The following is a 13,024-nucleotide window of genomic DNA, read 5'->3' on the forward strand; positions in this document are numbered from 1 at the left end:
CAAGTTATTTCTAACGTACTGCCACATGAATGTCAGCACACAAAATCAACAGCAAACAGATTGAAAACAGTAAAAATCAGACAGTTAATAATTAAACGTCGTGTTTTTCCCACCTTGACAATTAAAAAGCACCGAGATCACGAATGACATGTTTTTGTTTTTTGACCTCAGAAAACCAGAATATTTCTTTCTTTTTTTTTTTAACTTCATAACTTCAGTCCATGTTACAGATTTCATCCAGCAGGCGACGGCTGAGAAACAACAGAAGAAGAAATGATGAGAAAACAGCTGGACAACTTTCATGATTCCTGTTTTTAATAACAGAGTCCCCGTCGCTCTTTTGAAACAAACAGACATGGACTATGTCTCATCAGGGCTGAGTGTCTGATCCAAACACAAAGTCACAAAGTTCGACAAAGTCATATTGTTTGATTTCTCAGCTCTGATGCAACAATTCAACATTTTCTACATCTGAGAAAGGCACCGGACTCCTGTGAGGAATGAATAACAAGGAATCACCGTGTTGCGACAATCGGCCCCGAGTTCAAAATATTCAAAATATAAATAAAAAGAAAAGAAAAAATCATCATGACCTTTTAATGGACGTTCCCCTCCAAGGCTCCATGTTTCATCACGTCCTGATGAAATAAAGAGGCAAACGATGTCTGCAGAGCTGCTGCTGCCACCATGTGTTGCTATTATTATTATTAATAAAGAAAAGAAACTGTCAGCAAGACACGAACTGGAAGCTGCAACGAGTCAATGGGGTCAACGATGAGTCCATCAGACAGGAAGTGAATCTGCAGCGATTCTATTTAAATTCTTCTTCTCGTATGATCGTAAACTGACGTTCAGGAAACTGTGAAGGCCTTCTTCCATTTTCTGACATCCTGTAACCAACTTAACTTTTGAATTTGAGACACCTCGTGCTGTTAGTATCTGACAGTGCATGTGTGTGTGTGTGTCCTCAGCAGCAGTTCTGCAGAAATCGGACAAACTTCAGAGTCGATGACTGACGTGTAGTTTTATCCCAAAATAATCCAAGTGAGAAAAACGTTTCAGAAAACGAAGCTGGCGCAACAAAGACTTTTACTTTGAAATGAAAATGTTTTGGTTTTAAACTCAATATTTCAGGCTTGAATGACGCTGTGAGGAGATAAAACACTCAGGACACTTTAAGGTCTCAATGCTTTTCAGCTGAGGACAGAAGATTAAACACAATAAATGTCTTCCTGTTTGCTAAATCTCCTCCTTCACTTTGGTCCAACACGCTGTTACGTTTGAGCCGTGCTTTTCTCATCATCTTTCTTTGTCTTATATCACCAGAAGATCATCAGTGTGTGTCACCTCTGACCTTTGACCCCCTGGCGACTAGTCTCTCGTAATGTTTGTGATCGAGGTTCATCTGTGAATCACTTTGGATTCTAGTGTCCTTTAAATTCCTGGAATGTCACATAAGAACTTACTGTCAGTCCCACAGTGAGGTCGTTTCCCCAGATCCTGATAAAAAACAAACCAAATCCACCTCGTGGTCCCCTTCTCAACTAAATAAACACCACAACACACTCACCATCTGTCTTCTGAAGTCACTAAAGATCTGGTTCTCTAGAGTCATCATCTTGTTGTCACTCTGGGACTCGGTGTTGTAGCGTCCGCCGTGCAGCCTGGACAGGAACCAAACGTCCTCAGAGTCTCAGATGTCTGAGCGGACGTCTGGAGACTCACAGAAAGTTCTAGGGCCGGTATTGTCTGTACTGCGACTGTGAAGCCAGAGGGTTGCTGGTTCCAAACCGGAGCGGCGCCGTCGACCCCCCGAAGGCAGTTCTGTAGCTCTGAGAGGAAGGCACCCCGCTCACACCCAGTCCATACCCTGCCCCCAGACCCTGTACACCGGGTCGCACCAGACCCTGACTCAGCATCCCCGTGTAGGGAGACGCTCCGTAGGCGAGTCCCAGGCCTCCGTAGGGCCCGTGGGTGTGGTGTCCCGGAGCTGGGAGGACCACCGGCTGCACATTCCTCCCCGGGGTGTCGAAGGAGAACTCTGGAGGGGGGCTGCTGGGTTTGGAGGGCGTGGAGGTCAGCGGGTCCAGCTCTCCTCCTGAGGACAACAGCAGAGGAGGCAGAGAGGAGGAGGAGAGGGCGGCGTAACCTTCAGCAGGACCCAGAGGGGGGCCAGAGGAGGAGGAGAGGGCCCCGGTGAGAAGTGGTCTGGTCCAGTCATCTTTAAAGATCTGGACCGTCAGCGTGGAGACGAGTGGCAGCAGCCGGTTGGTGACGTGAGCCAGAACCAGCTGCTCGTTGGCATCACGGCGGATACGAACGTGGGCAGAGCCGGCCTGAAACACAAAGGTTCGGGGGGGGTCAGATTGCTACATGCTAACTTCATACAAACTAAATCATTGAGGGGGAATTACAGTGCTACAGTGCAACATCTGGAACATCTGAGTTGAACTGATGAATCTCAAACGTTAAGGAAGCTGCCAATGAGCCAAACACAGAATACTGATGATGAGAATGTGATGCCTGCCTGCATCCTTCAGCCACGACGCTGCTCTCAGAAAGAAATCCCTCCAACAGCTGGTTAAATAAACGTCACATCTCAGCTCGTCTCACCTCCGCTGACTTCTACATCTGACCTTAAAACTCTAAACTGAGCTCTTCTTCCTGTCCTTGTTTGCTAATTTCACCGTCCTCATGGGAATATACAGAGCTCCAAAGGACAGCGCACACACACACACACACACACAGAGACACACACACAGAGACACACACACACACACACACACACAGAGACACACACACACACACACACAGACACACACACCCACAGAGACACACACACACACAGAGACACACACACCCACAGAGACACAGACACACACATACACACACAGAGACACACACACACACAGAGACACAGACACACACACACACAGAGACACACACACACACACACACACATACACACACAGAGACACACACACACACACACACACACACACACACACACACACACACACACAGACACACACACACACACACACACACACACACACAGAGACACACAGAGACACACACACACACACACACACACACACACACACACACACACACAGACACACACACACACACACAGAGACACACACACACACACACACACACACACACACACACACACACACACACACAGTCCCCCGTGAGGCAGAAGTGCAGTCAGAGGGTCAAATCAGTTTGGACAGCTGCTCTGTTAGCAGTGGGCAAACAACCAACAGTTGTGTAACTGCAGCAACATCAGTGACAACAACAACAACAACAACAACAACAACAACAACAACAACAGGAGCAGCAGCATTGATAACACAAATAAAAACCGGAGTTCCCGCCAGCGGCTGAACTCCTCCACCAGCCAGTCAGGATGCACTTTACATCCATGTGTGTCCAGACTCATAACACGTGGTGAAGACTTGGACGTGTATTTTGGGCTGAATGGAAGTTATCACCATGTTGATGACACACGACTCCAGTGAATACACAGGGATAAGAATGACCATAGGTGTCTAACCAGGTACGCATGCACTTGATTACTGCGTAAAGATGGATTACAGCTCCACAAAGTGCTTTAGTTTCTCTCAGAGCTGCAGGTGAAACTCACTCTCTCACTCACAGCATCACGATTAGCTCGTCGTTTGCAGCCGCGCCACTCTGATGACGCTCGATGAGGCAGGAAGTGAAAGGCAGGATGGACGAGAGGCAAAAAAACAATAAACGCAGCTTCAAAGAGGACGCTGCTCCACCTGGAGGCAGCAGGAGGTACTGCTGCCTCCACACACACACACACACACAGTGACGAACACTAACATCAGAGATTCATTTGCATAACGTGACACACTCTCCACGTCATTCTACTGTTTCACAAAGAGACAAACTGTCCAGTAAATGTCCCACAGGGAAACATTGAGGCCATGACATCAATTACTTTGCAGAAATACCAGAAATCATGATTTGGCATCCTGTGAAATATTCATGTGCTAAATTTGGATACAGACATGCAGTTAGTGTCACATTCTGACATGAAGCAAGCAGACATCCGTCTAATCTATGAGCTCCAGACAAGATTGGAATTTTTTGTGTTTTGTTTTATGTGTAAAATAAAAAACTGCAGCAGTTTGAGTGACGACATCATTGTTTCAGCGTCGACTTTTCTTTCTTTTCCTTTCTCACAGAACAACACTGAGATGCAAGTTTGCTAAAAGAAGGGGGCACTACTTAGTTTGTCAGAGGGAACTACGGCGGATCCATGTTTTATAGGAACTGACCTTTGAGAGCTGCAGGAACTGCACCTAATGACACCTGTCCTGACGCAGTATTTCCATTTCCTGATGGCCCTCTGTATTGACCCTCAGTGTTTGTTACATGTTGTACTGTCTCTGTACAGATCAGTGTGTATTTGTACTAGGAACTATAGTGAGGTAGTCCATCTCCAATAGGAACTATAGCACAGGTGTTCTACTTCATGTCATTACTACCTTTGTCTTGATTTACTTCTTTACTTGCATTTGATCTCCATGTACAGAACGCTCTTTTCTCCGGTTTTGAATACGGTTAAAATAATGATTTACTTTGATTCACATTATTGTGGCAGATAATTCATCATGAAAGCTGAAGTTGCATCCCTAATGAAAACGTGCGTTCTCTGGGTTTATTGGTGTCGTGTGTAATCAATACGAGGTCGACACATAACAAGCCAAACACCGAGCGGTCCTTGTGTTAAGAATGTTTTCCATCAGGTATTAACCTTCAGAGTCAACAACAGTTCAGTCAAATTATCTACAATTAATCATTTGTGTTCCGTTCTGAGAGATGTTGGAGTGTGTGTGTGCCGTCTGTACAGAGTCCATATGTGTGTGTTTGTTTCCAAGGACCTCAGTGGCCCTGCCAGCTGGGCCTGTTTGCCGTCGCTACAACAACGTGCGACACAGACGACGACAACGACAACAACAACAACAGCAGCAGCAGCAGCAGCAGCAGCGTTTCCTCCAAAAACTGGAGGAAGAGAGAGAGAGAACATCTCCGCATGAATGACTTGTTCCTTCTTTTCGTCTGGGTGAACAAATCCCTGCAGATCGTCACTCCGAACCGACGAATGACAGAGAGGGATGAACGAGACGAAGGTGGGAGGGGAGGAGGGGGGGGTCTAGAAACGAACAAAACAAACAAACTAACAGGAGGACAGAAGGAAGAGTCAGACTGAGAGACGGAGGAGGCTGTGAATCAGGTTACGACACCTTCCAGGTGTAAATGAACTATCTCAGTACCAAGGCTGGATTACCAAACAGGGGGAGTGGGCACATGGTCCAGGAGCCCAAACCTCAAGGGGCCAAAAAGCCTCAGGTGAGCTGTGTGTCAGTTGGTTGTACGTAAATTGATTAATTGAAAATTTGCCCAGGAGCGTGCTGCCTGGAGCACAATGAAACTCCCTTTGTATTTTGCTCTCTGGGTGCGTTTCCTTAAAGTCAATCAGACTTCCACAAACTAACCGACACATGAAGAAGCTGGGTCAGGTCGTATTGTTTAAAGGAGGACCGGCTGGTTTCTGGGTCTCTGGAGGGATAATGAAGCTGCCGAGTGCACTTTACTTGATGGGGAGCAACAGGGTACGTACACAAGGAACAGCTGAGTCTTCATCACTGGCAGCTACTTCTAAATAAAGTCCTATTTGAACAATAATTCCTTCAGCTGGGAAACGTACCAGAGATCCGAAGCCCACGGTCCAGAAGTGCTCGTTGCGAACCTCCAGCACTCCGTCCAGAGTCGACACCTGATTGGACACAAAGAGGAACAACTGACCAATAAGAATTAAGACGTCATATTCATGAAAACAAAGTCTAAATAATTTGTATTTGAATAACTTCTCAGCTCTCAATCCTGTTCATAAAACACAGTAACTGTGTAGGACGAGATAATATTACTTCCTGACATTAACTGATTATCAGAGGAGCCTTCTATATAGGCTGAAAATATATAATTTCACAAAAAATATACATTTATTTCAAGTAAAACCAGTCGACCATGAAGAATTTAACAAAGTTAACTTGTAACTATCATCATTTTAACAGACACTAAAAGTTGTTTATATCTGAAGTGTGTGTTTAGGACCAACTGACTTTGTATTTGGAATAAACACAAATATTTAAACACATATATCAGTAGAGTAGAGCAAAGCTTTAATGTCTCTAAAGGTAATCTGTCAATAAAAATAATACAAAAGGCCAAATGAGACACACAGTACGGCTGAATTAAAGGCTGAATCAAGTCTTTAAAGTTGATTTATTAGTGCCGACTCACCTCTCGGAGCAGTTTGTCCAGCTGGCCGATGACGTGTGACGGTGTGGTCTGTGAATGAAAAATATTTGGTCAAGTTCCCGATGTGGGACCATGAGGAGAGGACGAACAGAGAGGGACGAGTCCGGCTCACCTGCAGCAGCACTTTGCCGCTGTAGACGCTCATGGGATACATGGTGCCGAAGGTCATGAGAGCGATGGCGACCGCCGACGCCGTGTCCACCGCATTGTAGTTACTGAGCAAACACACAGCAAAGGAAATCAACACCTACTGAACATGGGGGACATGAAATGCATGAAGATGCATCCATCCATCAGCTGTTCTGGAACATGATCGTCCTCAGCACGTTTGCTCAGCTGTTACTGAACTGAAGATGTTCAATTTCTTGTAAACGCTCGAAGGATTTCTCGTCCACGTCGCTAAAAAACTGATTAAAACAATAAAAAGCTCCAGAACAGCTAATAAATGTTTTCTCAGCTGTTGTTTCCAAGAATGAACTTTGAACCTCAGCTTTTCAGACAAAATGGCCAAAAAAATGCTCAGAAAAACATAGAAATTTGAACATCTACAGCTCCATCTGCAGACGTTCAAGAATGAATTTTACTTTGAACTTTAACGGGAGGAAACTGATTTGTCTCAATGATTGTATGAGACCAGAGTCACTCAGTGATATTGTGAATTAACGTAAAATGTTTTGTTGTTTTTCATAATCATGCAAATGTTGAAGAGAATCTGGGACCTCCCACATTTCCATGTTTTTATCATCTTCACTCTGAATGATTCAATGACTTTGGTCTCATTTCCTGTCCCGTCTCTGCATGTTCTTTCCTCACTGGGACACATTTTGAGCTCCGTGCAGATGAAGATCAGGACAGTTTAAAGCAGCGATGGAAACGTGACCTGGTTTCAAACTGTTGGTTAAACAGAGACGGTCGCTGGTGAATTTGGGGATTTCGCAGCCGCAGAGGGAGATGAGCTCTTACTTGATTTCTATGAGCATGTAGGTGATGCAGAGGGAAAGAGCTCCGGCCACGTTGATCAGGACAAACGGGTTCATACGAGGCAGCAGCACGCTGCTCAGACCTGGAATGATGCCACACAAACTGTACGCACACATACGCAAACACAAACAAAAACAGAGACAGGATTAGTGCACATGATCACATCCAGATTTTCCAGCTAAATCAACTCTCAAATGAAACGTTAATACAATGAAAACTTAATCATGACGACATTCTGCTAAACAGAAATCTCAAAAGTTAAGTTAAGTTACTTTAATTGTTTTTCAGCCAACCTACGCAGAGCGGCATTTCAATCATTTCATATCAAGACATAAAACACAGATTAGCATGTTTTTAAACACATTTGTCAGAAAGAAATTCATAAATGACCATCAACAAGATCAGACTCCAGCAGGCTGGATTTTAATGGAAAAACACATACAGGACAATGATTAACTTTTTCTGCTCAATCATCCACTTTTAAAAAAGTGTATGTTTATAATGTAGAATATATTACAACCATCAACTTTCTAAAAGTCTTTATGGCATTTTCAACTCTGTTTGGACAACAGTTTCTGTTCTGTCCCACTTGAGTCAAACAATCCCAGAAACACAAACAATAGGAGGTCAGTTCATATTTTAACTAAACACCAGCTTCTCCATCTGCTCCGTCCTGTCTACGAAGCACTGAGCTCGTTTCATCCTCCTCTCTAAGCTGTGTTTATGTTTGTCTTTAGGATTAGGCCTTTAACCCGATCACACCGTCGTAATGGACTTTAGGAGGCTTGAACAGGAGTTGATGGGATCATTCTTGTTTTGTTTCGTGTTATGATGATCTCAGTTCTAAGACGGCAATCTGAGCTCCAACAAACCTCTTCTACATACAGCCTGAACAACAGTGAAGGAAGCCTCACAGTCCAGACACAAGAGTCACTCGTGAATCAAGTCTACCATGAACATGCTTCAGACGTGATGAAGCTAAGACGCTGCACTCGAGGAGATTCTGTCTCATTTTAAAAGGCTCATTTGAGCTTATTATCTCTCCTCTGGACCCGTTTCTTTACTCTTAATCATGGCGAGGACGTTTCTCCCTCAGCAGAGGTCAAAGGTCAGAGTGGTCTACAGAGCAGCAACTGTGGACCGACGTGGTCCGACAACATGACATCATCATCATCATCATGATGAACATGACGAGGGAAGGTGTCATGATGTCGCATCACGTGACGAGGGCAGTTTCAACCGCAGCTGCCGGCTCTGGACGTCCGGGACGAGAAGCAGATTTAATCAGCGGGACTTTACTGTTGTTAGTTTAATTGAACGAGGTCACTGAGGACACACATCAATAAATCCTCTCCCATCAGCTGAGACAAAACAGAGCCCGTTAAATGTTTTTAAAGTGATGTCCTGCTGGCAGAGACGTTGATTTTAAGTAAAAAGAAAACCTTCTGCGAACTAGTAAAATATGCTCTAATCCAGATAAATGTACTTTTATTAAACCTAGAAATCAGATGGAGCCAGCAGAAATCTAGCTACTAACACCACCTGAACGTACAAATCAACTGGTATTAACTGGTCACGAAGAGAACTACTCCGTCTGTGAACACGGCTGTAATAAGTCTGTGACTGAGTAATCTCAGACGGGTTTGGAAACTACAAATGTATAACTTATAGCCTGCGTTACACACCCGGGGGGTGGAGTTTGAAGACAGGTGAACATCCTCGTCTGTGATGAAGAATCACAGCTATGTGTCTAAAGATCAAGTAGATTTTAGATGTAAATTGTCAGGTTATCCTGTTTGCAGGGAAGATATCTGCAGTATTGTTTTTGTCTTGTGAGAGTTGTTATTTCTGTCAGTGGACAGACAGAAACCTGTACAGCTGTGTCCACCCCCTCAACACTTGGTGCCATGTTTCACATCCCCATTCTTAATGAGGTCTACAAAGCTGTGATTGAACAGCGATCAATAAGCACAAGCTTAGCTAGCTTAGCTTTAAGTTTTCTCTTAAATGATGTTTGGGATTTACGTCAGACGAACTTGTAAAGCATGACACTTAAAATACACACAAAAAATATATTCAGAGTTAAAATATGATATAATATGAATATACGTACTCTCTTGAATTGCCCTTTTTGCATAAACAAGTGACACAGCTGACATGAGTGAGGACTCTTTGGCCCTGTTTGGCCCTGCAGGGGAAACCAAATGGTTGACCTCAAACATTCAGCTTCCTCAAAAACCCTGAACAGAGTCGACCACGTTCGCTCTCGGAGTAACACACCGAACAGATTAACGCATCGACGCTGTGCTGCGCGGCAGACCGAATTTCCAGTACGTCAGAAGCACTCTGAAGCCGGCGCGGCCGCTGGCGTCGGGCGCCATCATGAACGTGACGAGCAGCACGGTGGCTGTGCGCTGCAAGGTGCTCGTCATTAGACGATGTTTAAATTAAATAATGAAATCAGGAATGTGTCATTCAGAGAGTCACATGATGTCCACGGGCAGAACTTCATAAAGCTGAAACAGAGAAGGGGAGAAAGTGGGGAATGTGTGTGCGTGGGGTTTTTTCACTACTTATATTACTTTGTTTTGCCCAAACAAGAGGAATTCTACTTTTCACATGTTATTCATACAATGCAGCTCAGTTTTAATGAGCGAATCTGAGTCTCGTCACGCTGGACAGCAGAGAGACGGCGGTGATGTCACCCGAGACAGATCCTGCAGCGGCTCCTCAGACGGTGAATAATGGAGGACTGCTGGGACTGTATGACAGCTGATGTTACTGGGATGTATGAGCGCTGGTTGTGATTCGCTGCTGGACGCTGCGTGTTCATAACAAACCCACAGAGGCAGTCGGTAACTTCTGGAGTCCAGAAACTGAGCAACATTTGAGCCAATGGGTTCCCCTCGTCAGATATACGATGCTGTTTTCTTAATGTTTCATGTTTAGTTCTGCAACCAGACATACATCTGTCATTATTTAATAACTGACGTGACTGAAGATGTATACAGTAGCAGTATCTTCCTACTTACATTCACTGCAGCTGGTTTGAAAAGTCTAATGGTTTGTGTAATTAATCTTGGAAATGATTTACTTTAATTATCCAAAAACGTTCAGATATTTCATTATTATAATAACTGTGTCCACAGCATGTTACTGACACTATCAGCACGATGGTGGGAAGGAAACTTTAAAGGGCAGAGAAATAATAAGGCCAACAGGGGAGGAGGCGAAAAGTAATGAAGAAACACAAAGAAGGAAAGGAAAGAAGGAAACAAAGGAGGAAAAAGAAAGACGAGAGAAAAGTGGAGAGTTGGGGATGAGACTGACAATCCCGGAGATCCCATAATCCCTCTTGATGCATTGATATAATTTGACATGTGACCTTGTGTGTGTATGCGTGTGTTAATCTGGACACGTTGCAGACAGAGAGCGAGGGATTAAAGCAGAGCGGCAAACAAACGCTTGATACTCTGGTCTGTTGGCTCCACACTGAGCGATGGACAGAGGACAGAAAACTGTCACTGAGCACCTGATCACATTCTTCATATGGGACGGATTCTTCTGCTTTAAACTTTTTGTTAACTTGATAATGAACATTATTTAGGACAAATGTTTGTTCAAAACACAAGTGGTGACGTTACATCAGCAGAGTTTGATGTTAACAATATGGCGGCCTGCAGTTGAGTGCTCAAGTGTTGAAGGCGGCATTCAGACCAAACCTGCATTGGGGCCAAAATGGGAACCACGGGGGGGTCCCGCAAGACAGCCCGCGTCGGCAGCAGCCCGCGTCGGCAGCAGCCCGCCGCACGACCCTGCGCTAATCGCCGTGACCGCCGGATTGGGTCTGAACGCAGCCTCAGGGTCTGTTGTTGTCTTCTTGGGTGACGAACCGTATTTACGGTAATTGCCACAGTGCCCGTAAAGACTGCGAGCGTGTGGACGTTTACCAGAGCTCACTGGGACACGCTTGATTAATTATTAAGGACATCCTGTCACCCATGCAAATACTGTACATGGCACAACGGAGCTCATATGATGAGTTACAATCGTTCAGTATTACAGTTATTACAGACATTAAATGGAGTTCTATAGAAGCACTTGGCTGCACTGAATATCTATATATCTATATCTATCTATATATAAGAGACACTTCTCTTCTGCAGCTTTTTGACAGGCAACTTCTTTTTGAATGTGATCAACATGTTTTCTAACAATTTGTCTCAGCGTGTATTTACATCTGCATTAACATGACTGACACAGACAAGAATCAGGATCAGAATCTGCAAAATATATCTTTCTTTCTCTGTCATACATAATTCTTTAAATATCTGTCTCCCTTCTCACCACTGGCAACTTTCACACGCACACGCACACACACACACACACACACACACACACACACACACACACACAGCTCAGGCCTCTGGCTGGTGAGGCCGACAGAGCAGCAGGCTTTATATAACCCAGTTGCCCCCAGACCCTGCTGGGGTTAAGTAGGGACAGGCTATTACAACACAGACAGTAACACTCACAATAACACACTGGAAAACGCACGCACACACACACACGCACACACACAACTTGTATGAAGACATACAGAGTATCTCTGTCTTACACACACACACACACACACACACAGACACACACGCACACGCCTATACACACACACACACAGTCAAAGACTGGAAACTAGGCTGGGACGTCCTGTTCATTTCTGCCCTCTCAGCCAATCACAGCTCAGTTCTGCTACACAACTCTCCAGGCTGTCGCCCCGAGTAACCTGCACCAACTGAGCTGCTGACTGTGTGTGTGTGTGTGTGTGTGTGTGTGTTAACCCACTTCAGACACGGCGCATCAGTCTGCTTTGGAGTCTGTCTATACGTTTCTATGGCAACATACAGAAGATGTAAAGAGCCCATGAGGTGAAAACTGAATTCTTTGAAAGTTCTGACTGATGAGTTGATTTAATGGTTTCCTCTCTGGACACCACCCTGCCTTGTGTCAGTGGTTTAGGGTGGAGGTGGTGGTGTAACGCTGTGTGGAGGATGTTCTTGGTTCATGCCTCAGATGCCTCAGTGCTCTCCACTATTGTTTCCCTTCATGGCCACGGTCTACTTATCTTCTTCTGGGGGAGGCGTCACGTCATCATCGACCGGCAGATTGTTCAACTGATGCCACGACTTCAGGATGCTCTGGGAGCAGAAGGGAGTGGGGTCCTACCCCCCCATGACCAGGAAAGATGTGCCTATGAGTGTATAATTCAAGCCAAAGTTTCCGTTCACGGAGGTCTGTGGCTGGATCAGAATAGCCCAGACATGAGGCGTCGGGAACAAACTGAGCGTCCGTCTGTAATCATTTGTGTCACAGTGAAATTATTTCTTCGCCCTCTCTTGCCTACTTTGACATTTACAACCAACTCCATGAGTTGTTAACATTTCTGATCTGGGGAGTCTTTTTCACACCAAGCAGGTTGTGAAAACAAGCTACGACTGATCAGAGTTCAAAGGACTTTCACAGGAGAAGAATAACCCTCTCAGTGCTCTCTCTAAATGACCTGCAGACTCTTGTTACATATCGGCTGATAATATCTGAGATTAGATCAAATCAACTGATGATATCAGCCGTGCTGACGTATCGGCCGGGCTCTAACGTTAATATTCAGTACAAACCGTAGTTG

The 13,024-nt window shown here is 44.9% G+C and overlaps 1 protein-coding gene across 1 annotated transcript in view; it reads right to left on the minus strand.

Annotated features, from left to right (window-relative positions):
* Positions 1–293: 293 nt before the first annotated feature.
* slc30a6 (solute carrier family 30 member 6) overlaps positions 294–13,024 on the minus strand; it is a 49,159-nt gene continuing 36,428 nt past the window's right edge. The window contains exons 11-15 of the mRNA XM_070915859.1: positions 7,327–7,446; positions 6,476–6,578; positions 6,346–6,393; positions 5,750–5,818; positions 294–2,336 (exon numbers count right to left, since the gene is read on the minus strand). Of these exons, the coding sequence (XP_070771960.1) occupies positions 1,734–2,336; positions 5,750–5,818; positions 6,346–6,393; positions 6,476–6,578; positions 7,327–7,446 (943 nt within the window). The 3' untranslated portion in view covers positions 294–1,733. The remainder of the gene's footprint in view (positions 2,337–5,749; positions 5,819–6,345; positions 6,394–6,475; positions 6,579–7,326; positions 7,447–13,024) is intronic.

The sequence above is a fragment of the Enoplosus armatus genome, chromosome 12, assembly GCF_043641665.1.
Source record: "Enoplosus armatus isolate fEnoArm2 chromosome 12, fEnoArm2.hap1, whole genome shotgun sequence".
Lineage (NCBI taxonomy): Eukaryota > Metazoa > Chordata > Actinopteri > Centrarchiformes > Enoplosidae > Enoplosus > Enoplosus armatus.